This window comes from Phyllobates terribilis, unplaced genomic scaffold (assembly GCF_046119375.1).
Source record: "Phyllobates terribilis strain yellow unplaced genomic scaffold, ASM4611937v1 Scaffold_8__6_contigs__length_399053987, whole genome shotgun sequence".
In the NCBI taxonomy this organism is placed as follows: domain Eukaryota; kingdom Metazoa; phylum Chordata; class Amphibia; order Anura; family Dendrobatidae; genus Phyllobates; species Phyllobates terribilis.
In genome coordinates this window covers 150,900,859-150,926,970 of record NW_027362768.1, presented here as the reverse complement: position 1 = coordinate 150,926,970, position 26,112 = coordinate 150,900,859, and the positions used below count along the sequence as shown (strand labels likewise).

Below are 26,112 nucleotides of genomic sequence, written 5' to 3'. Positions count from 1 at the left end.
TTTGAATGCAGATTGCACATTTTCTGTTAGTACAATAAACCTCATTTCAAGGCAGAAACATTACTGTGTCCAACAGTTATTACATATATCAAACTGAAATAGCTGTTGCAAAAACACCAATTTTTATAAAACATTAAGCTTAAGATTAATAGGGGTGCCCAAACTTTTTCATATAACTGTATTTTTTCAGAGGTAGATGCAGATAAAAATTATTTTTAATTTGCAACCTGATGGAGGTCAGTATAGATGGACTAAAAGAGAAAGTCCCACACACTGCTAGAAGGCCAAATATTTTTTCAGATCTAGATGCAGAAAAAAATTATTTTTAATTTGCAACCTGATGGAGGTCAGTGTAGATGGACTAATAGAGAAAGTCCCACACACTGCTAGAAGGCCAAATATTTTTTCAGAGCTAGATGCAGAAAAAAATTATATTCAGTTTGCAACCTGATGGAGGTCAGTATAGATGGACTAATAGAACAAGTCCCACACACTGCTAGAAGCCCAAATATTTTTTCAGAGCTAGATGCAGAAAAAAGTTATATTCAATTTGCAACCTGATGGAGGTCAGTATAGATGGACTAATAGAATGATGCTATGCCCAAAAAATTTTACTTCACTAGGTGCAGTAAAAAAATTGGTATTCTATACACAGGTGGTATATCTTGCAACACAGATAGGCTACTCCACTGACTAACACACTCTGCAATAGGCCAAAAAGGATTAGCTTTGCTAGATTCAGCCAAATGCTGTGAAAAAAACTTGCACAGCACTGGCACAGACCTGCCTGGCAAAAACTGATAGGAACTGATGTAACCTAGTCCTGAAAAGGACTGCAATTACAATTAGTCTTTACTCCCACAATCTATCTATTTAAGAGCACAGACCTGCCTGATAAAAGTGTAGGAAATGCTGTAACCTAGTCCTTAAAAGGACTGCAATCACAACTATTCCCTACTCCCAAGCTATCTGTAGATTTGTGCGAAAATTGGCTTGAAATTAACAAGGTATAGCACACACAGCAACAGCGGTGCCGTCTAACACGCAGCTGCAGCAGTGAGAAAATGGTGGCGACGGGGAAAATGGCTTGGTCTTATAGGGGAAGGACATGTGACATACACTGCCAATGACACATGCCCTTGCTTGTGTGAAAAACAGCAGTTCGCTCCGTGTGTGCGCTGCTGATAGGCTGACAGACTGCACCTCCCCACTGCAAATGCGGAAAGAGAAAAAAAAATGGAGATCTTCATTATTCCTGCAGAGATCCATCCCCTGCCCCTCCCCCCACCCCGCTGTACACTCAAACTGCGTATTAACATTAATTTTCATCATTACTGAGAAAAAAATCCAGTTATGATTTTGGTGCACGAACAGTTATCGAACATAACCTCGAACAGCCGAATTTTTCTCAAATTGTTCGTGTTCGCCGTACGGCTCGAACACCGCCCAAAACAGCTCGAATTTGAGATTGGCGAACAGTTCGAGTAGAACAACGCTCATCTCTACTTATTTCCTCTTCATGTGCCTATCTCCTTCTTTTCTTGGCCCTGCTGAAGACTGTACATGCTTTCTCCCCTGTCCACACCTGTCCACTCAGCTATCTCTTATCAATTGAAACACCTGATAAATGTATTCGTCAAATAGAAATATTTTTTATCAAACAAAGTGCACAAATACAGTTCAGCAAGGATATATGAAAAAAAAGTAGTTCACTTTTGGTTGATATTGCTACCTTAAATGGACATTGCGGTAGATCCACAGGAGAAACTCGTACATTTTTGTCAAGGCTGAAATTTACTCTATCCTGGATGAAGGTGAAAAATCTGCCATTATAGACAGCTTGTTGGGAAAAAAATGTTGTCCATTGATAATCCTAGAGTCCCAATATTTTATTTACTACCTAAAGTACATAGTGTTTCAATTTATATGAGATTTTTGAGAGTGTGAGACCACTCTGACACACCGAATTGAACTTGCTATTGCTGGTTGCTTATTTTTTTTTTACAATGAACACTCTGCAATCTCTAACACTAAGAGAAGGGAAAGAAGAGACAGCCATCAGAACCAGAAGCAGTAACTCTGTTGGATTTGTAACATTTTTGTTAAACCACTCAGCTAGATAAAGGACTTACAGACACTCTAAAGCAGCAATATTTTTTTTAATGAACACCATATATAAAGTTGCTTAACTTTCCACTTAAGAAGCAAACAAACAATACAAAATATTCTGTGCAAAAAAATATGCATATCTTTTATGTAGGGTTGAGCCGTAATGCCAGACAGGTATGTAGGGGGTGCTTAGAGTTGGACCACCACCAATCTGAAATTTATGGTCAATCCTAAGAATGTCAATTAACTAGTCCAAGAAGACCCCCTTAACAACCAAAATAGTTTTCAATAGTGTCAGAGTATTGAATTTAGGATATGAGCTGGAAAGCAGTAGTCAATAATTATACACAATAACGATATTGTATTATCAATGATATCAGATTCCAAGCCACCAACAATGAATAGCCCATCACTCCATGAACCCATAGATATCACTTTGCTGCTTAAATATTGGTATAGAAATATAGTTCATTCTCTCAGAATGGTACTTACCGGGGCTGGTGATTGTAAGGAGATCAAGTCTTCGCTGTTGCTGCAATAGAGAGAAAATAGAAATGGTATGTTACTCAAATAATATCTATATCTATATATACTAAGTGAGAATGTCCTGGGGATATTCTCAAATCATTTTTGAATCATTTTAACCCAGCTAAATAAGTTACACATTAGAATACCATAAAATAACATCACGTCTTAAGAAGATATAATGAATGTACAAAAGCAAAACAAAAATGAATTAAAGAATGTGTTAGAACCTTGCTCTTAGGTTTTTTTTCCTTTGCTGGTCACATGACCTTGTTGGCCTATTTAATCCTGCTCCGCCCTTCTGGCTTTGCTGGACTTCATTGTTTAACTACTTTCTAGCTAGCCTGTGCTCTGTATCTAACTCTGTTAGTTTGCTTGGTCTACGGACCTCTATGTTCTATATATTTTGTTTGTTTGTCTGTCTGCTACTATTTCTGTTAGGAGGTGTCCCTTTTTCCTCCCAGTCCTTAGTACTTGTAGGGATTCCTTCCCCACATCTATAGGTCTCCGTACAGACTAGCTTAGGACTTTAGCAGGTCTGATCGCAGGATCAGGTCCCCTGTTACATCGTAGGGATAAAGCTGAGTTCTATCGTAGGGACAGATCTCCTCTCTTTCCTTAGCTCTGGTAGCAGAACATAACAGTAAGTCCAGCCCAGCAAATGCTCTAAGGAAGGATTTTTTCTGTTCCATCATGGTGTCGGTTCTGGATTTGGCTAAACACCTGCAGGGACTCTCTTTGGAGGTGACTGAGCTCCGTCAACATGTGAGTAACTGTCCTGGAGCACATTTCTTGGAGCCTAAGGTACGTTTGCCGGATTTATTTTTTGGTGAACACCGAGAATTTTTTTCATTTAAAAATGCTTGCTTATTGTATTTTCGTTTGAGACCCAAGTCCTCTGGGGATGATTCCCAGCGCATAGGGTTTATAATGTCACTTTTGCGCAAAGAGCCTCAGGAGTGGGCCTTTTCTTTGCAACCTAGTGATACATGCTTCAGTTCAGTGGATAGTTTTTTTTCTGCTTTGGGACTATTATATGATGATCCTGATCGTGTCTCATCAGCTGAGACTGAGTTAAGACGTTTGAGACAGGGATCAGGTAATGTGGAAAAATATTGTACTCATTTCCGTCGATGGTCTACTCAAACAGGGTGGAACGATTCTGCTCTGAAAAGTCTATTTCTTGCTGGGCTCAGTGAAAGGGTTAAAGACCTGCTAATTGCTTATCCTACACCTGAAGATTTGCAACAGGCTATGCAATTAGCTATACGGGTGGATAGGAGACTGCGTGCAAGGGTTAATGAGAGCAAATCCTCTGCTATGTCAGTTTCTGGTTATGAGAATGTGTGTACTAACAGTGGTGAACCGATGGAGATTGGAGCGATGGCACCTCGCTCTCAAGAAAAAGATCGCAGATTTTCTGAAGGCTTGTGTTTCTATTGCGGAAAATCTGGTCATTTGATTAAAGACTGTGAGCTTCGTATCAAGAAAGAAAAAAAAATGGTCAGTCATGCCCGTATTGCCTGTTTAAATTCCAAGGGTGTATTTTTAGCTGCTTCCACAATTGCTCAGGAAAAATTAATGGAATTTCGGGTGTTTGTTGATTGTGGGTCTACTCTGAATGTTATTGATGGGGGATTCTTGGAAAGACTCAATTTAAAACCCGAACCTTTATCATCCCCCATTGCTGTGGTTTCGGTGGATGGTGGATGGTTCCCCTTTGAAGAATATTACTCTCAAGGTCTGTGAATTTCCTCTCACTATTCACCACGAGAAATTGGATTTGGTAGTTTTGAATAACTTGCCTTCTCCAGTAATATTGGGATTGCCCTGGTTAAAATTTCACAATCCTGTACTGGATTGGTCTACCAGTGAAATTAAATCCTGGAGCCATAAATGTTATGACAAGTGTTGTAACGGGCGTATTGCAGCTTTGGATAGGGGAGAATTGCCTGTTCCTATTCAGGATTTTTGGAGAGTTTTTTCTGAGAAGGAATCGCAGGTTTTGCCTCCCCATAGAGACTATGATTGTTCTATTGAATTTGTCCCTGGAGCGACTCTTCCTAAAAGTCATTTATTTAACCTTACTATTCCTGAGAGGAAGGCTTTGGAGGAATACATACAGACAAGTTTGGCCGCCGGTCACATTAGGCCCTCTAAGTCTCCTGTGGCGGTTGGATTTTTTTTTGTAAAAAAAAAGGACGGCGGTTTACGTCCTTCTCTGGATTTTCGTGAGATTAACAAAATTACTGTACGCAATCCTTACCCACTGCCATTGATTCCTGATCTGTTTAACCAGTTAATGGGGGCCAAGTGGTTCTCTAAAATTGACCTTAAGGGGGCATACAATCTGTTGCGCATGAAGGAGGGTGACGAATGGAAGACTGCTTTTAACACTCCTGTGGGTCATTTTGAGAATCTGGTTATGCCTTTTGGTCTTACTAATGCTCCTGCATTTTTTCAGAATCTTATTAATGACATCCTTAGACCTTTGATCGGCAAAAATGTGGTTGTGTATTTGGATGACATTTTGATTTATTCGCCGGATCTGGAGTCTCATTGGCGGAGCGTACGTGAGGTATTACAGTTATTAATGGACAATTCGCTTTTTGCTAAGCTGGAGAAATGTGAGTTCGCTGTACAGAGAATTAGTTTTTTGGGTTACATTATCTCCAGCGAAGGTTTTGAGATGGACCCGGTTAAAGTTCAAGCTGTACAGGAATGGCCTAGGCCTATTGGTTTGAAATCGATACAGAGGTTTTTAGGTTTTGCCAATTATTACAGAAAATTCATAAAAAAATTTTCTAGTATTGTCAAACCTCTGACCGATCTCACCAGGAAAGGTGCTGATGCGGTTCAGTGGTCTTCTGAGGCCATTGAAGCTTTTGTGTATCTCAAGGAGAGGTTCACCTCTGCTCCCATCCTTATGCAGCCTGATGTGACTAAGCCGTTTTTGGTTGAGGTTGATGCTTCCTCTGTTGGGGTTGGCGCAGTATTGTCTCAGGATAACGGGGATGGATTACATCCCTGTGCCTTTTTTTCAAAAAAATTTTCGGAGACTGAACTGAATTACGATATTGGTAATCGGGAATTATTGGCTATTAAACTCGCATTTGAACACTGGCGCCACTTCTTGGAAGGTGCGGAATTTCCCGTTCAGGTTCTTACGGATCATAAAAATCTGATATATCTTGATGCTGCCAAGCGCCTGAATGCCCGTCAGGCTAGGTGGGCACTGTTTTTCTCGCGGTTTAATTTCTCCGTTACTTACATCCCTGGTACTAAGAATGTTAAGGCGGATGCCTTGTCTCGCAGTTTTTCTCCCATAGTCGGTGCTGAGAAAGAGGAGAACATTTTACAAGAAGGTGTTGTGATAGCTGCTTTGGACTCCGTTTTGGAAGATGAGATTCTTAAAGCACAGGAGAATGCCCCATCTAACACTCCTCATGGGAGGTTGTTTGTGCCTGGGACCTTTAGGAGAGATTTGTTTGTTGAGTGTCACGAATCTCGGTTGGCAGGTCATCCCGGAATCTCTGAGACCAAGAGACTGGTGGGTCGCAGTTTTTGGTGGCCTGGATGGCAGAAGGAAGTCATTAAGTGGGTGCGTCAATGTACTATATGTGCTAGATCTAAGTCCTCACATACTCCTGCTGCGGGGTTGCTTTGTCCTTTGGAGGTTCCCAGTGCTCCTTGGACACATTTGGCTATGGACTTTATAACTGACCTTCCCCCCTCTGAGGGTTTTACTGTCATCTGGGTGGTCGTGGACCGTTTTAGCAAGATGTGTCACTTGGTTCCCTTCGTCAAACTGCCCTGCGCTAAAACTCTCGCTAAGGCCTTTGTCAAGGAAATTGTCAGACTTCATGGCGTTCCTACTGACATTGTTTCTGATAGGGGTCCTCAGTTCGTGGCTCGTTTTTGGCGTGCCTTTTGTGACAGGTTGGGAGTTCATTTATCGTTCTCGTCCGGATATCATCCTGAATCTAATGGCCAGACAGAAAGGAAAAACCAGGATGTTGAGCAGTTCGTGCGTTGTTTTGTGGCAGACAATCAAGAGGGGTCGTCTGAGTTTCTGCCACTTGCTGAATTTGCTCTGAACAATCATACATCTTCTTCTGCTGGTTGTTTGCCTTTTTTTTGTTGTTCTGGGAGACATCCGTCGTTTGGGTCGTTCTCCAAGTTGGGATCTGCCGTGCCTGAGGAGGAGAATTTTTCCGGTGATTTGGAGAGAGTTTGGACGGATGTGCGTGGTAATCTTCAGGAGGCCAACAGAAAATCTAAGGACTACTTTGATAGGAAACGACAGGAGGTTTTGTTCGCTGTTGGTGACATGGTTTGGTTGTCCTCTAGGAATCTGCGGTTGAGGATTCCTTCTAAGAAATTGGGTCCCAAGTTTGTAGGGCCCTTTAAGGTGCTTCAGGTTGTCAACCAATCTGCTGTTAGGTTGGAGGTTCCTACCTCCTGGAGAATTAATCCGGTATTTCATGTCTCTCTGTTGAAAAAAGCTGTTGCATCGGATTGTGACGCCTCTGCCTCTGTTCCTCCGGTGGTGGAGGACGGGGAATATGAAATTTCTCGCATCCTTAACTCTAGACAGTATAGAGGTAGTTTGCAGTATCTTGTGGCCTGGAAAGGTTTCGGACCCGAGGATAACTCTTGGGTGAGGTCGGATGATGTTTCCGCGTCCAGACTTATCAGAGCGTTTCACAGGAGATTTCCTGATAAGCCTGGTCCTAGGGGATCCGGAGGATCCTCTTAGAAGGGGGGGTACTGTTAGAACCTTGCTCTTAGTTTTTTTTCCCTTTGCTGGTCACATGACCTTGTTGGCCTATTTAATCCTGCTCCGCCCTTCTGGCTTTGCTGGACTTCATTGTTTAACTACTTTCTAGCTAGCCTGTGCTCTGTATCTAACTCTGTTAGTTTGCTTGGTCTACGGACCTCTTTGTTCTATATATTTTGTTTGTTCGTCTGTCTGCTACTATTTCTGTTAGGAGGTGTCCCTTTTTCCTCCCAGTCCTTAGTACTTGTAGGGATTCCTTCCCCACATCTATAGGTCTCCGTACAGACTAGCTTAGGACTTTAGCAGGTCTGATCGCAGGATCAGGTCCCCTGTTACATCGTAGGGATTAAGCTGAGTTCTATCATAGGGACAGATCTCCTCTCTTTCCTTAGCTCTGGTAGCAAAACATAACAGAATGCCTGTCATTATGATATACAATAGGTGTAACCCCTTTTATTACTTGTATCTTGTTTTTTCACTGTGTTCCTCTTTGCAGCCTTTATCTTTAATTTTCTTTAAGTTAGTCAATGGAATATGTTTCAAATATACTGTACACACAGACATGAAGGGCACCCGCTCTTCTGTCTTTCTATAGCACATGTTCAGAAGCATCAGCAGCATGGAGGACATTATACAGTAGAACTGAGCAGTGTAGCTGTGAATCCAGCTTTGGGCTGATGAAAACATTTAATAGAAAGCAGCAGCACCCTTTGTGTGTCTCTATGTCTCTCTCTCTCTCTCTCTCCACTGTGCTCCTCTCACTCCCGTTTCCATAGACTGCAATAGGCAGCTGTAATCTGATCCCTCAGTGAGCTGTCAGTTCCTCTTGCTTTCATGTAAATGAGGAGTTTAGGAGGATATAGCGTATATTACAAAGTTTCTTAGATTCTCTTGTACAATGACAGTGACCATTCAAAGGAACGCACTGACATATTACTAGCTCTTTAATTTTAGACTGTTTTTAGACTGAGCTTAAAAGGGTTGTCTCACATAAGACATTTATGGCATATAAAATACTGTGCAAAAGTTTTAGTAGAGAGTAGAATCAACCGGACTCTTTCTTTTGATGCCTATAGGTGAGATACTTTCTTGGTATATGAAGCACAAACTATACTGTAAACATTGTGAAAACAAAGTCGCCTCTGTTCCCACATAATTATGTACTTCGCGCTTGATTTACCAATAAAGTATCTCACTTTTAAGCATCAAAAGAAAGAGTGCGGTTGATTCTACTCTCTACTGAGTATCGGGATCATCCTTGCTTCAACCCATAAATAACAGTGCACACCAATACTCCATTAGTGCAAAAGTTTTAGGCAGCTGTAAAAAAAATCTGCAAAGTAAGAATGATTTAAAAAAAAAAAAAATAGAAGTGTTAATAGTTTATTTTTATTCATTTACAAAATGCAAAGTGAATGAAGACAATAGAAATCTAAATATCTATCAATATTTGGTGTGGTCACTCTTCATTACCTTCAAAACAGCATAAGTTATTCAAGGTACACGTTACACAAAGTGAGGGATTTTCTAGGATTATAGTCGGTGTATGAGTAACCAAGTATACCAAGCAGGTGATAATAATCATCATTTTCACATGTGGGTTGTAACACAGTTATTCACTGAAACAGAGACAGTTGTGTAGGAGGCTTAAAACTGTGTGAGAAACAGCTAAACTGTGGGTTGTGGAAGACAGTTTCATGTCACAGGTTGTACACCATAACAAGACTGAGCACTGCAACAAGACACAAACAGTTATACTGCATCAGCAAGATCTCTCCAAAAGCAAATATTTAAAAGCAGACTGTTGTTTCAAGATGTGATGTTCAATCTCTTTTGAAGAAGCACCAAGAAATGGGTGATGTTGAGGACCATAGATGAAGTGGTCAGCCAAGGATTTTTAGTGCAGGAGATGATGGACACATCACACTGACCTCCCTTCAAAATCAGAAGATGTCCAGCAGTGCCACCAGCTCAGAACTGGCAGCAACAAGTGTGCCTGAACTACATCCATCTACTGTTCGGAGAAGTCTGGCCAGAAGTGGTCTTCATTGGACCATTGTTGCCAAAAACCAAACCTTCCTCAAAGAAACAAGGCCAAGTGACTCAACTATGGACAAAAGCATAGGAACTTGGTTGCAAAAAAATGGCAGCAAGTGCTCTGGACTGCTGTGTGAAAATGTGAAATATTTGGCTGTAACACAAAGCAATTTGTTCTTGAAGGCCTGAAGAGTGGTACAATAATGAGTGTACAGGAACAGTGAAGCATGGTGGAGGGTCCTGCAAGTTTGGCGACTTGGCTATTTGGCCAGGATTAATGGATGCGACATACATGTTCGATTGATGCAGATCCCACTTCTGGGAATCCCACCTATTTCCAGAAGAGAGGTTCTTTGGATTACACATTCCGTGTGACGTCTGACCACCAGTGAGTGGAAAGTGATGGGTCGTGTTCTGAGTACAGTTGAGAGTATCTACCCAGCTGTATTATGACTTCAAAAGCAATGAATGAACAGTATCGCAACGTCTCCACTCATTGGAAGTCAGGTGCTGGATGCAACAGGTAATCTATATTCCATATAGATAGAATACAGAACAATATGTGAATGTGGATGGAAAGATGGATGGATGGTTGGATGGATGGAAGGATATATAGATGGAAAGATGGCAAGATGGAAATATCCATAGGTGGATGGATTAATGGAAAGATAGATGATGAATAGCAAAATGGATGAATGGATGGATGGATGGATGGATGGATGGATGGAAAAATAGATGGATGTATGGATGGAAAGATGGATGTATGGAAAAATGGATGGAAAGATAGATGAGTGGATGACAAGATGGAAAGATCCATGGATGGATGGATGAATGGAAAGATAGATAATGAATGGCAAGATGGATGGATGGAGGGAAAGAGGGATGAATGGATGGAAAGATGGATGGATGGAAGGATGGAAAGATGGATGGATGGAAAGATGGATGGATGGCAAGATGGAAAGATTCATGGATGGATGGATAAATGAAAAGATAGATGGTGGATGGCAAAATTGATGGATGAATGGATGGATGGATGGATCGAAAAATAGATGATGGATGGCAAGATGGATGGATGGAGAGATGGATGAATGGAAAGATGGATGAATGAATGGAAAGATGGGTGGATGGAAAGATGAATGGAAGGATGGAAAGATGAATGGATGGATAGATGGGTGGATGGAAAGAGGGATAGATTGGTCGAGGGATGGATGGATGGATGGATGGAGGGATGGATGGGAAGATGGAAAGTGTAGTGCCGGCGTCCCTGCCCTCTGCTAGGCAGGGACGCTGTTCCCCTCACCCCTCTGCTCCGAGCCCGGCGTCCTCCTCCCGCTCTACTGGCAGCGCGCGCTCCTTCCCGGCCACTGTGCTTAGGGCGCGCGCTCCCTCCCTCTTAAAGGGGCCGCGCGCGCCGTCCTAAGGAGTCCCCGGCCAATGGCCGGAGGACTTCACCATATATAAGGCACCTCCTCCAAAATGGAGGTGCCCGAGCAATGTTGTTGCACTGTTCACTACTCTGCTTCAGCCCTCAGGTCCCGTTGCCAGTTACCTGTCAGTTACCTGCCAGAAACCTGCCAGTTTGCTGTCTGTTTCCTGCCTGACATTCCTCCTACCTGCTTGCTAGCCTGAGGTCCGACGGTCTGCCTTCCTACCCCTGTCAGTCTGTCTATGGACCAGCTTGCCCGCTCACCTGGGAGCGCACATCTGCTACCTGCCTGCTAGCCTACCTGGAGGCTCCGCCGTCACGTGCTGTGACCACCTGCCATTCCAGAGACTCCAGCCCGCTCACCTGGGAGCGCACATCTGCTACCTGCCTGCTAGCCTACCTGGAGGCTCCGCCGTCACGTGCTGTGACCACCTGCCTCTCCAGAGACTCCTGCCCGCTCACCTGGGAGCGCACATCTGCTGCCTGTCTGTTGGCCTACCTGGAGGCTCCGCCGTCACGTGCTGTGACCACCTGCCATTCCAGAGACTCCTGCCCGCTCACCTGGGAGCGCTCATCTGCTGCCTGCCTGTTGGCCTACCTGGAGGCTCCGCCGTCACATGCTGTGACCACCCGTTTATCCAGAGACTCTCGCTTGCTCACCTGGGAGCACACATCTACCATCTGCCTGCTAGCCTACCTGGAGGCTCAGCCATCACAGGTCGTACCTACTAGAGATGAGCGTTGTTCTACTCGAACTGTTCGCCAATCTCAAATTCGAGCTGTTTTGGGCGGTGTTCGAGCCGGTCGGCGAACACGAACAATTTGAGAAAAATTCGGCTGTTCGAGGTTATGTTCGATAACTGTTCGTGCACCAAAATCATAACTGGATTTTTTCTCAGTAATGATGAAAATTAATGTTAATACGCAGTTTGAGTGTACAGCGGGGCGGGGGGAGGGGCAGGGGATGGATCTCTGCAGGAACAATGAAGATCTCCATTTTTTTTTCTCTTTCCCGCATTTGCAGTGGGGAGGTGCAATCTGTCAGCCTATCAGCAGCGCACACACGGAGCGAAGTGCTTTTTTTCACACAAGCAAGGGCATGTGTGATTGGCAGTGTATGTCACATGTCCTTGCCCTATAAGACCAAGCCATTTTCCCCGTCGCCACCATTTTCTCACTGCTGCAGCTGCGTGTTAGACGGCACCGCTGTTGCTGTGTGTGCTATACCTTGTTAATTTCAAGCCAATTTTCGCACAAATATACAGATAGCTTGGGAGTAGGGAATAGTTGTGATTGCAGTCCTTTTAAGGACTAGGTTACAGCATTTCCTACGACTTTTATCAGGGAGGTCTGTGCTCTTAAATAGATCGGTTGTGGGAGTAAAGACTAATTGTAATTGGAGTCCTTTTCAGGACTAGGTTACATGAGTTCCTATCAGTTTTTGCCAGGCAGGTCTGTGCCAGTGCTGTGCAAGTTTTTTTCACAGCATTTGGCTGAATCTAGCAAAGCTAATCCTTTTTGGCCTATTGCAGAGTGTGTTAGTCAGTGGAGTAGCCTATCTGTGTTGCAAGATATAACACCTGTGTATAGAATACCAATTTTTTACTGCACCTAGTGAAGTAAAATCTTTTGGGCATAGCATCATTCTATTAGTCCATCTATACTGACCTCCATCAGGTTGCAAACTGAATATAATTTTTTTCTGCATCTAGCTCTGAAAAAATATTTGGGCTTCTAGCGGTGTGTGGGACTTGGTCTATTAGTCCATCTATACTGACCTCCATCAGGTTGCAAATTAAAAATAATTTTTTTCTGCATCTACCTCTGAAAAAATATTTGGGCTTCTAGCAGTGTGTGGGACTTGGTCTATTAGTCCATCTATACTGACCTACATCAGGTTGCAAATTAAAAATAATTTTTTTCTGCATCTAGCTCTGAAAAAATATTTGGGCTTCTAGCGGTGTGTGGGACTTGGTCTATTAGTCCATCTATACTGACCTCCATCAGGTTGCAAATTAAAAATAATTTTTTTCTGCATCTAGCTCTGAAAAAATATTTGGGCTTCTAGCAGTGTGTGGGACTTGGTCTATTAGTCCATCTATACTGACCTCCATCAGGTTGCAAATTAAAAATAATTTTTTTCTTCATTTATCTCTGAAAAAATATTTGGGCTTCTAGCAGCGTGTGGGACTTGTTCTATTAGTCCATCTATACTGACCTCCATCAGGTTGCAAATTAAAAATAATTTTTTTCTGCATCTAGCTCTGAAAAAATATTTGGGCTTCTAGCAGTGTGTGGGACTTGGTCTATTAGTCCATCTATACTGACCTCCATCAGTAGATCGGTTCGATAAATTCCGGTTTGTATATCGCGGCGCTTCCAAATAGGGCCCAGTGGATATTTTCATTCAGAATTTATTGATTGGAATATAAAATAGCAATGTACAACGCGTTTCTACTCATTACAGAGTCTTCATCAGGTACAATTTCATAGTCATGCTTATGGAGAGTCTCTTCATTATATAGAGCACTGGTCAGGTTCGTTAGGGTCATGGACCGCCCAGTTAATTAATCATGTTAATTGAGTTGGTTTATGCATGTGGTTAGTTAATCATGCAATCTAAGGTTGTCTCTACTAGAGTAAAATCAATTAAAATCAAATGAAAATACAGCAACAACAACTATAAAAATACAGCAACAACAACCTCAACAAAAGAAACAACACAAAAAAAAAAAAATAATAAATAAATAAAAAAATAAAAAAAATAAAAATAAAAAAAAAAAATAAAAAAAATAAAATAAAAAAAAAAAAAAATAAATAAAAAAAAAAACAAAAAAAAACAAATAAATAAATAAAAAAAAAAAAAAAAAAAAAAAAAAAACAAACAAAAAAAAAAAAAAAGAAAAAAATAAAATAATATAATATAATAAGGGAAAGAAAAAGACACACACAATACTTTCTTAAATAATTAAGAAGAAATAAAAACCTGTTTTTGGTTAAAATATTAAGAAGAATGTTTTTCTCCTCTATATGCAGATCTAGTACCACTGTCGCTCACTATTAACAGATTGTATTTAAGAGGAAAATCAAATTAATAGTAATATTATGTTGTTCTTACTGATCTTCAGTATGGTTATTATTTCTCTATTTAATGACTACTAAATATATGTTTATTGTTAATATATTCAAGGTCCTCTAATGTGAAGTGAACTCAGTGTGGTTCTGCCTGTTCAACTTTGTTTTTCTATCAAATATATTCAATTCTGTCATTTAATCCCTCTGGCTGTAGACACCGCATGCGATAAATCCAGAAGGATTCCTTTCTATTCAGCGTTTCAATTCTATTCTGGGTGGAGACTGGTATGGATTCTACGGGGGTTATTTGAACTTCAAATTTCCCCCCGTGGTACTGCAATAGGTGGCGTGATAGGCTATGTGTTAAAAGCCCTATTTTAGCATTGTGACGGTGTCCACTAAGGCGATTTTGCACTTTTCTTATGGTACGGCCGACGTATTGTAAACCGCATTTGCAAGTAATACGTATATAACGTAGTCTGTTTGACAGGTGAGATACTGGCAAATTGGAAATTTTTCACCTGTACTATGAGAAATAATCTCTTTGCAGCCGTGTGATATACATCTGCAACAGTTGCACAGTTTTTTTCTACATTTGAATACTCCCACTGTTTTGGTTATATTGAATCTTTTTCGTTCAGATGAAGTGGGGATGTTTTTAAGTCGGCTTGGAGCTATCAAATTCCTGATGGTTTTCCCTCTTCTAAAGGTGATCCCTGGTCTTTCAGGTAGGGATTCTCTTAGAAGAGGATCTTGTTGCAGAATATACCAATATTTACTGAGTATTTTTCTGACATTTAAATTTTCCTTATTATAGGCTGTGATGAAGTTAAATTTCCATTTATTAGGTTGTAAAGGATTTTTTGTGAACCTTGTACTGTCATTGGGGAATTTTAAAGTAGTATCTGTTTCTAATTTGTGTTCCTTACTCTTTTCCTTAATTTTTTCTGTCTTATTTGACTTATTTTTCATTGCCAAAAGGCAATCCTTCTGTGTCTTTTTTCTATTGGTTTCATATGCTGCTGAAATTAGTTTTTTGGGGTACTTTTTTGTTTTAAACCGATCTATAAGGACTTTGGCTTGTATATTATAGTCCTCTAGTTGTGTGTTATTTTTCCTTATACGTAAAAACTGGCTATAAGGGATGTTTTTTTTTTCCATTTGTGAAAATGTGCGCTATTAAACTCTAAATATCCATTTGAATCTACTGCTTTAAAGTATGTTTTTGTTATTAATGAGTTTTTTTTATAGCTGATTTCTAGATCTAAAAAATTGATTTTATTTGTACTCATATTAAAAGTGAAATTGACACCCCACTCGTTTTGGTTTAGTTCATAAATAAGTTGTTCCGCCATTTTTTGGTCTCCTTTCCACAGGATAACTAGATCATCAATATATCTGCGGTACAGGATAATATTTTCTGTATAAATGGCTTTTGTCAGAGCTGATAGGGACTCGAAACGTCCCATGAATAGATTAGCGAAACTAGGCGCGACTCGAGTCCCCATTGCTGTACCGAGCTTCTGGACATATAGCTGGCCTTGGAATTCAAATATATTTCTCTTTAAGATGAATTCAAGGCCTAAAAGTATAAATTGTATTTGTTCTTGCGGCATATTGGTATATGTTTCTAAGTAATATCGGGTTGCTGATATCCCCAATTGGTGGTCTATGTTTGAATATAGTGCTGTTACATCTAAGGATATGAACCAATATCCTTCTTCCCAATATATATCCTGTAATTCTTCTATCAGTTGGGTAGAATCACGTAGATACGATGGGAGTTTTATCACTATATTTTGTAGATGGAGATCAATATAATGGGAAAGATAGCTGGTGAGTGAATTTATACCAGCTATAATGGGGCGACCTGGTGGATTAATAGGATCCTTATGAATTTTGGGTAAATGATAAAAAAAAGCTAGGGAGTATTCTTTATTTGTGAGAAACTGCTTTTCTCTTTTATCTATAATTCCTTTTTCATAAGCGGTATTTATGATTAGATGATATTCTTTAGAAATGGTTTTTGAAGGATCTATATTAAGTTTACTATAATATTTTTCATCTGATAGTATTCTATGTGCTTCTTTGAGGTACACTTCTCGATCTTGAATTATTATCCCCCCCCCTTTATCTGCTTCTCTAATGACAATTGTATTATTGTTTTTTAAGGTTTTTATGGCACATTTTTCTTTTTTTGTGATGTTAGCTCTTGTTTTCAGGTTTTCTTCCACGTAATGTTTTTTATTATTCTTTTTTGAAGATTTTTTAAAAATCTGTTTTTTATTTATTTTGCGGAATTCATCCCCTACCAATGAGAGGAAGGTCTCAATGTAGCTTCCTCTATGATGGATAGGATTGAAGTTAGATCTATTTTTAACTATAAGATGTATATTTTCATCATGTTTGTTTTCAGGTTTAGAATTATTTTTAAGGTTTTTACGTATTTCCATTGGTTCAGAAGTTTTTTCTTTTGTTTTTTCTTTTATCGCAAAATGTCTGGATAGGGTAAGACGTCTTATGAACTGATTTAGATCAATATACAGATCAAAATTATTTGCACGTTGGTCAGGGCAGAAGTTCAATCCTTTTTCAAGCAGAGTTTTTTCATTTTCATTAAGTGTGTATTTAGATAAATTGAAAATATTTATTTTATCAGGGTTTTCATTCCTATCTCTTTTCGTTACTTTTTTGTTTTGTCTGTGTTTCTTATTACTTTTTATTTTTGTGTTTGGGCTATTCTTTCCTTTTCTATCAAATTTAAGGAGGTAGGATTTGGTAATGGTTTTTTTAGGGTGTTTCCTACCTGCTCTCGTGCCTCTGGGCCGCCTTTTCTTTTTTTGTTGGTTTGAGATGTAATCAGGGGAAAAAATTGGGTTATCTGCTGTTGTGAAGGAGGTAACATGATGGGAGCCATAGAGGTGAGGCTTATTATCGGAGGAAGCAGTGTTTCTAATAGAGGTGGGGGTTGGAGGGGTCCAATCTCTAAAAAAGAAATGTGTGAGGCTGTGGATGAAGGGGAGTGTGACGGTGCTTGGATGACAGTTATAAAAGGTTGTGAGCTGTCTTCTACACTATATGTTGTTAAATTTTCTAAATTTGTCATATTTAGAAGATCCTCACATTCAGTAATTTCTTCAATGTCCCTGCTTTCTATTGAACAGGGGTTAACCCATGTGTTAGCAGTCGTAATTGTTTTATTTGTTGATAGTTTTAAGGGTGGGAGACCCGGGTTAGGTGCTGGAAGATTATGCACTTCCGCATTGACTTCTATGTGGATGGGAGAGATATTAGCAGTGGGAATTATGTTACAGGGAGATTTTATTTTCTCTGTATGTTGGAAATTTTTCCCACTACTAGGTGTAGACTGGCAATGTGGCTGTTTAATAGTTGAGAAACTTGCATTATTTTTCCTTGGAATCTGGTTGTGGTTGGGAGTTAATTCATTTACCCAATGTTTATTTGAGGTTTGTATATTCCTTGCATGCTTTGAGTTGTAAAACGTACAAATAGTGTCTATAGTTTCTCTCTGTTTCTTTGAAAACATGTTTTCATTTATGATGTTCTCTTTGGTGTTTTGATGTGATTGTTTCTCTTTATTAGTTTTACGTAAATTTATATTTTCAACTGTATTTTGCTTAAGATTTGTTTCCATATTATTTCTGAGATTATTTTTATTGTTATTGTTGGGATACATGTCTCTCCTAAGTTTTTTGGTTTTATGTTCGATGAGACCATTCTCAAATCTCTGCAGATTCCCATTTATATCAGAATTTACTATGTTAAAGTAGGAGGAGTGATTGAATTCATTCAGTTCTGTCAACAATTTTTCACAGTTTTCAGAAGCATTTTTTGCAAGCATTTTCCTTTTCTTTATCAACAAAGACATTAATTTGTAAGAACAATTGTCTATAATCTTTCTCCAGTCCTTTGTAAAATCCGGATCTTCCGGAAAGGAACTGTCAAAATGAATCTCCAGTCCTTTAGGGATAATACTTTTGTCTAAACATATATTTAAAAATTCCGCGTCGAGCTGGTGTCTAATTTCCACCTTCATTGTTTTTTCGAACATGAAAAACAATGTATTGATCTTCTTTTTAGTGTCTAGATCTATTTCATTAGGTATGAATCCCACATTGTGTTCAGACTTATCCATGTATGTAATTTTTGCAAGTGTCTCTCTTCTCCTTGATGATCTGTTTTTAAAATGTTCCATGATAGATCGCTGCCAGTTCCTCCTCAGAACGAGGTTAATCCACTCCCTAGCTCCCGGGTTATATTCCAGGGGCTTCAGTCAGGATTTAGTAAAGCTGTCTCTCAGCTTCTAGGGGAGAAAATGGGAAAAGGGAACGGCGCAGATCTAAGTGCAGTATATTTTAGAATATATAGATAAGGGTGAGGTAACTGAAAACTGCTCACCTTTAAGTAATCTTGAGGTTTAACGTTTAGTAGTGGTGGACTCTTGTGGCTTGCAGCACGCTTTACCGGAAGGATCAGGTCCTCATGCAGAAAGATCCTGTTTGCTCAGTAGATCGGTTCGATAAATTCCGGTTTGTATATCGCGGCGCTTCCAAATAGGGCCCAGTGGATATTTTCATTCAGAATTTATTGATTGGAATATAAAATAGCAATGTACAACGCGTTTCTACTCATTACAGAGTCTTCATCAGGTACAATTTCATAGTCATGCTTATGGAGAGTCTCTTCATTATATAGAGCACTGGTCAGGTTCGTTAGGGTCATGGACCGCCCAGTTAATTAATCATGTTAATTGAGTTGGTTTATGCATGTGGTTAGTTAATCATGCAATCTAAGGTTGTCTCTACTAGAGTAAAATCAATTAAAATCAAATGAAAATACAGCAACAACAACTATAAAAATACAGCAACAACAACCTCAACAAAAGAAACAACACAAAAAAAAAAAAATAATAAATAAATAAAAAAATAAAAAAAATAAAAATAAAAAAAAAAAATAAAAAAAAAAAAATAAAAAAAAAAAAAAAATAAAAAAAAAAAAAAAAAAAAACAAATAAATAAATAAAAAAACAAAAAAACAAACAAAAAAAAAAAATAAAAAAAAAAAAAAATAAAAAAAAAAAAAAGAAAAAAAAAAAAAAAGAAAAAAATAAAATAATATAATATAATAAGGGAAAGAAAAAGACACACACAATACTTTCTTAAATAATTAAGAAGAAATAAAAACCTGTTTTTGGTTAAAATATTAAGAAGAATGTTTTTCTCCTCTATATGCAGATCTAGTACCACTGTCGCTCACTATTAACAGATTGTATTTAAGAGGAAAATCAAATTAATAGTAATATTATGTTGTTCTTACTGATCTTCAGTATGGTTATTATTTCTCTATTTAATGACTACTAAATATATGTTTATTGTTAATATATTCAAGGTCCTCTAATGTGAAGTGAACTCAGTGTGGTTCTGCCTGTTCAACTTTGTTTTTCTATCAAATATATTCAATTCTGTCATTTAATCCCTCTGGCTGTAGACACCGCATGCGATAAATCCAGAAGGATTCCTTTCTATTCAGCGTTTGAATTCTATTCTGGGTGGAGACTGGTATGGATTCTACGGGGGTTATTTGAACTTCAAATTTCCCCCCGTGGTACTGCAATAGGTGGCGTGATAGGCTATGTGTTAAAAGCCCTATTTTAGCATTGTGACGGTGTCCACTAAGGCGATTTTGCACTTTTCTTATGGTACGGCCGACGTATTGTAAACCGCATTTGCAAGTAAAACCGTCAAGTGTTCAGCACTCAAACCGTAACAGAACCACAGTATCTGCTGGTAACATCAATTTTGCGGAATAATTTCACCACTTTTTTAGCCCATCCTTTGCAAGGCCACAGGAGACAAGAAGTCTGACACATAGTCAACGCCTAGAAACGATGGCACAGGAGTATCTCCAAGTAAACATTGAAGCCATGACTGTGTCACTGGACCCTTGCTCTTTTTGGGCTTCCAATCTGGATAAATGGCCGGAGCTAGCCACTTACGCCTTGGAGATCTTGTCATGCCCCGCAGCCAGCGTTCTGTCTGAACGTGTGTTCAGCGCTGCTGGTGGTGTGCTGACAGATAAGCGCACGCGGCTCTCCACTGATAATGTAGACAGACTCACGTTCATAAAGATGAACAAATCATGGATCCGAAACGACTTTTCTACCCCTGTGTCATCCTGGGGAGAGTAAAAGCTTGATGATTGGTTAAAATCACCCTACCAACCGTTTTAAGCTTTCAAATTACTAATCATGTTTATCTGTATCTTGGCTGGAAAATAATTTGGGCTTTGTAGCAGTGTGCAGCACTGATTCTATTAGGCCATCTATAATAAGCTCCACCAGATTTACAATTACTAATTATGTTTATCTGTATCTTGACTGGAAAATAATTTGGGCTTTGTAGCAGTGTGCAGCACTGATCCTATTAGGCCATCTATACTAAGCTCCACCAGATTTAAAATTAATAATAATTTTTAGCTGCATCTAGCCCGGAAAATAATTTTGGGGCTCCGAGATGCGCAAGACACATAAGTGCCTTCTTGCTGCACTACCTGCAACATGACCCTCATATTGTCAGAATTCGAAGTAATCATGACTACTGGGTTGCCACACTCTTAGATCCCCCAAACTTTTCGATCAACCTTTTCATTTTAATAAAGACCAAAAAAATGGTCATTTTTGAAATTATAAGCATTAGCAGGTTATTAGAAACTGAAATCAAACAGTTTTCAACTCAAAACTTTATTCTAGGTGATGTTACATTTTCACATAGGACCCCTTGTTCGAAAAGAGCTTCTGAACTCTCTCGTCCATTGAATTTGTCAGGTTTTGGATGGTTTCTGCTTCAATTGTTTTGCATGAGGACAGAATACCCTCCCAGAGCTGTTGCTTAGATGTGAACTGCCTCCCGCCATCATAGACACTCCTTTTGATGATGCTCTAGAGGTTCTGAATGGGGTAGAGGTCAGGGGAGCATGGGGGTCACACCATAAGTTTGTCCCCTTTTATGCCCATATCAGCCAGAGATGCAGATGTTTTATGTGCAGCATGAGATGGTGCATTATGATGCAAAAAAATGATCTTGCTGTGAAATGCACGGTTCTTCTTCTTGAACCATGGCAGGAAGTGCTGTTTGAGAAAATCCACATACATTATGGAGTTCATCTTTAGCGCCTTCAGGGATCCTAAAGGGGCCGACAATCTCTCTCCCCATGATTCCAGCCCAAAACATTACTCCACCTCCTCCTTGTTGGCGCTGTAGCCGTGTTTGCGTGGGGTGTCCATCAACCAGCCATCCTCCACTCCATCCATCTGGACCATCGAGCGCTGCACGGCACTCATCCGTGAACAAAACAGTTTTGAAATCAGTCTTCATGTAATGTTTGGCCCACTGGAGCCGTTTCTGCTTGTGTGAAGTGGATAGAGGAGGTCGACAGGATGGCGTATTCACAGCTGCAAACCTCTGAAGGACCCTGCATCTTGTTGTTCGGGGGACGTTGGAGGCACCAGCAGCTTCAAAAACTTGTCTGCTGCTATGACAAGGCTTTTTTGCCGCTGCTCTTTTAACCTGACGTAATTGCCTGTAGGAAAGCGTCCTCAATTTGCCCTTATCAGCCCGCACACTTGTGTACTGTGAATCAGCTACATACTTCTTGATTGCCAAGACACTTCATCCTGATCATCGCACAATGTTGATTGTAGTCATGCCTTGACCTAAACACTCCACAATTTGTTGCTTCTCAGCAGCCGACACATCCTTTTTCTTTCCCATTTTGGCAGAAAATGTAGGCTGCTTAATAATGTGAGACAGCCTTCTTAAGTAGTCTTGCCTTTCATTGGACACACCTGCCAAACTAATTAGCACAGGTGTCTGCAATTGCTTACAGTGATATAAAGAGCCCTGACACACATCACCATCAATGAGTTTAACTGACAAACAAACAAATTCTTCCCTTATCACTCCTAAACACTTTTTGCATAATAATTTGGAACACAGTGTACATGTGCTTTTCCACAAAACACCAGTGGTTCACGTAGTGAATCTTACAGTTTTAACTTGCCAACCGTGGTCTGTATGGAGTTGTTCAATAAAGGGCCCAAAATTAAGATAACATAGATGGGAGAGGTCTCTATGAATAGGAATTCCTAAGTATTTGATACCCTGTGAGGGCCAGGCAAAGGGAAAGTTGGACTGGATGGAATCCTATATGGATTTGGGGAAGGAGACATCGAGGGCCTCAGACTTCGCTGCATTGATTTTAAAATTTGACCATGTAACAAAGTGATCTATTTCAGCCATAACAGCATGGATGGATATATGTGATTGAGTGATATATACTAGGACATCATCAGCAAATAGAGAGCACTTGTACTCGGTGCCTCCCACCTCAATCCACCTAATATTGGGGTTATGGCGAATTGATGAGAGCAGGTGCTCCGTCACTAGGATGTATAAGAGAGGGGACAGAGGACATCCCTGCCTTGTCCCATTGGTGATTGTGAAAGGTGATGAAAATGTTCTGATGCACCCCCTGGGCCTTGGGACACCCGGAGCCGGACCCTTTTTGGTGGATGCTGGTGGTTGTAGTCTTCGTGGCGGCGACCCGGTTCCGTGTCTCAGGGTGGTCAAACCAGTGGCGGAACTATTTATGTGGTTTTGATGTTTAAATGTCCGACTACGCCACCCGTGGATTGCGGTCAGAGTGAACCGCCGCTGCAGGGCAGACCGCTGAGGCTGGTGTTGTGGGTGCAGCAGAGCGTAGCATAACTCCCCACGGGAGGAGTATAGCCTCAGGGCAGTGTATGCGGAGGATGGGGGTGATGGTGCAGGGCAGCAGCAGTAACGACACGGAGTCAGTGATGCAGTTCAGGGCCTTTACTCACAGTTCTTATTATCCAGACCACGTCTGCAGGTAACGGCTGCCCACGTCGTACTGTGCTCACCAGGTGAGGGGCTCAGACAACTCCCAGATAACTTTGGAGCGCTTCACAGGACCCCCTTTGTGTGTCCTTTGTCTGGCCTTTCTTACCAACACTTCTGTCCGGCTGCCTCGGGCCTCCTCTTGGTAAACTTGGCGCCAGTTTCCCTGACCCTATGTGGTGCCTTCCTAGCGGGTGGAGCAAGGGGCTGCGCCACATAAAATGTCAGAGCCTCCGGTTTCTAGCTGAGGGTCGTTTCCTGCCTCCACTAGTTCGGGGACCGGTCTCCCCCTTTGGCCTGACCCCTCCACGCAGGTGGATTCGGGCGTGCGGTGGCGACTCGCCCGTCCGCACCCCTGGGATCCCTTCATTCCTCGTTCCTGGAGCCTTCTCCGCTCCTCTTCCTTCCTTCTCCCTCTTGCAGGCCTGGGCCTCTGTTACTAGGCCCGCCTCCGGAGCAGAGCTCATGCAGAGCCCCTGCTCCCTGCCACTTCTGCTCAGACTTCTCTGCACTGAACTAAGATGGTGCCCACCTTTTATACTCCCTTCTCAATGCACCCAGGAACTGCTTCCTCCCTGCTCCTGCACTGCAGGGTTCCCCTTCCTCAGTGTTCCCTCCCCCCACTCCAGCCAGGGACAGGGACTGTCGTGCCCATCTCAGGGGCATATTGGTCGCCCTGCCCCACGGCAATGTGGTGTAATGCATGCAGGTGTCGGGTCCTGATCCACACTCCATCCTTATCTGAGAGTGAGATATCACACCTCTGGGTGAGGTGCAATACGTCTGTAGCAACCGAGCCCTCGGTGCTACAGTTCCATTTATCTTCAGCCTAGGTGACGTATTGTGATACAGGGCCGTGATTTTGGCTATAAAAGGGTCCCCTAGACCCCTACCCCAAGCTTTTTAAGAGAATCATATATGGCGTGCCAGGAGACTCTATGGAATGCTTTCTCAGCATCCAACGAGAGTATCTACTTACAAATTTTTAACTGCATCTAGCCCAGGAAATACTTTGTGCCTAGTAGCAGTGTCTGCTAGTCAGCGGATTATCCCGGCTGTTAAGCAAGCTACACCACCTGTAGTTTGGACACTTAATTTTTTCAAAGGAAATGCTTCGGGACCACGGGATACTCAGTGAAGAGCATCAGGAGGCACCCCAAGGCATAGGGGCTGGGACTGGCACTAGGATGCCTTGCGGTGGACAGCCGAGCTCGATCCTTATAAAAGCTTTTTAACTGCTGCAGCTTTAGTGGACGCTACTGGAGCTAGAATTACGCGGCTGCTGGCATGAGACTTGCCCTCCAATAGATCCTTGTAAATGGATTTAAAGTGTATTCATTCAAATTAGAGGGACAATTTAAATTAAAAAGCTTAGAGCTGCCTCCACCACAGGGGGGCTCTCTCGACCCACCAGCGGACAGGCACCAGTATTGGGAGAGGGGGGCTGGCCGTCAGGGTTCACCGCGGCTCTGGCACAAACCCGGCGACACGGAGGTGGCACGGGCAGGAGCGGACTGGCCGTCTCGGCTTCTCACTTTTTGGATTTTAGAAGGGCATGACATGCCTATATCTGTGTCTCCCCCTCCTTTTACTCCTCCACCTCTTTTCTTTTCGCATGACTATATGTACTTGTCACTTTTCCATGTGTTAGTTGTGTCTTCTGAGCAGTTTGTCAGCTTTTGGACACCTTTGAAGGTGTTTTCTATGTGTTTCTATGTGTTTTTGTTTGCCTGCCATTGGTTTTAACGGTGTTCGAAGGTGTTCGACGAACAGTTCGACGAACAGTTCGGCGAACACACGGGTGTTCGACGAACCGAACCGAACTCGAACACTACGGGGGTGGCTCAACACTAGTACCTACCCTTTACCCAGAGACTGCCCCGGTCACTTGCCGTGACCTCCTGCCCGTTCATTCAGAGACTGCCCCGGTCACTTGCCGTGACCTCCTGCCCGTTCATCCAGAGACTGCCATGGTCACTTGCCGTGATCTCCTGCCCGTTCATCCAGAGACTACCCCGGTCACTTGCCGTGACCTTCAGCCCGTTCTCCCAGAGACTGTCCCGGTCACCTGCTGTGACTGCTTGCCCGTCTTCCCTGGTCGCCACCCGCTCCCTTACAAGGACCGCCCCCTTGTATAGTAGCTCAGAGGTTCCGCCTCCCAGACCCGTTACAGAAAGATCCATGGATAGATGGATGAATGGAAAGATAGATGGATGCATGGATGGAGGGAAAGATGAATGAATGGATGGATAGGTGTGATAGACAGATAGATAGATTGTTTTTATATACATTAATTTAGAACTCTAACTGTGTCCAATATTTTCTGGACAGATTTCTTAGATTAGTTTTATTACACTGTTAAAAGATCTTCATTCAAATGCAAGTACAGCGCTGACTAAATTATCGAGGTCTTGTATGAAAATGTGCATATTTATGTGCTTAACAGCAGAAATTAATGCACCTGCTTCTGGCATAAATGAGTTATATTTTTCATTTTAAATTGGACTGTCTTGATAAATAATGCGCACTTTCTCTCGCCACCACTTTTCTTTATGTGCAATCTGTTACTATTTATTAGGAAAGTGTAATAAAAATAGGCAGATGGGAAAAGCCATTTTGTTTGAGCCGGTGAGCTTGTGAAAAAAATGGAAACTTGCTTTTGGCCCATCATCTACTAACTACGAGAATCTACTTTGTTTTCACTTTTTTTTTACGTTCTGCACATTTATAGCATATTTGCAACGTATATCGAATAAGGTGGGTACATTCAGTTACACTGTAGATACAGTTATATGAAAAAGTTTGGGCACCCCTATTAATCTTAAGCTTAATGTTTTATAAAAATTGGTGTTTTTGCAACAGCTATTTCAGTTTGATATATGTAATAACTGTTGGACACAGTAATGTTTCTGCCTTGAAATGAGGTTTATTGTACTAACAGAAAATGTGCAATCTGCATTCAAACAAAATTTAACAGGTGCATAAGTATGGGCACCCCACCAGAAAAGTGACATTAATATTTAGTAGATCCTCCTTTTGCAAAAATAACAGCCTCTAGTCGCTTCCTGTAGCTTTTAATGAGTTCCTGGATCCTGGATGAAGGTATTTTTGACCATTCCTCTTTACAAAACAATTCCAGTTCAGTTAAGTTTGATGGTTGCCGAGCATGGACAGCCCTCTTCAAATGATCCCACAGATGTTCAATGATATTCAGGTCTGGG

At 41.2% G+C, this 26,112-nt stretch overlaps 1 protein-coding gene across 1 annotated transcript in view; it reads right to left on the bottom strand.

Moving 5' to 3' along the window:
• Window positions 1–26,112, bottom strand: part of AGBL4 (AGBL carboxypeptidase 4) — a 2,899,935-nt gene that overhangs the window by 1,129,682 nt on the left and 1,744,141 nt on the right. The window contains exon 6 of the mRNA XM_073642636.1: window positions 2,602–2,641. Coding sequence (XP_073498737.1) covers window positions 2,602–2,641 — 40 coding nt within the window. The remainder of the gene's footprint in view (window positions 1–2,601; window positions 2,642–26,112) is intronic.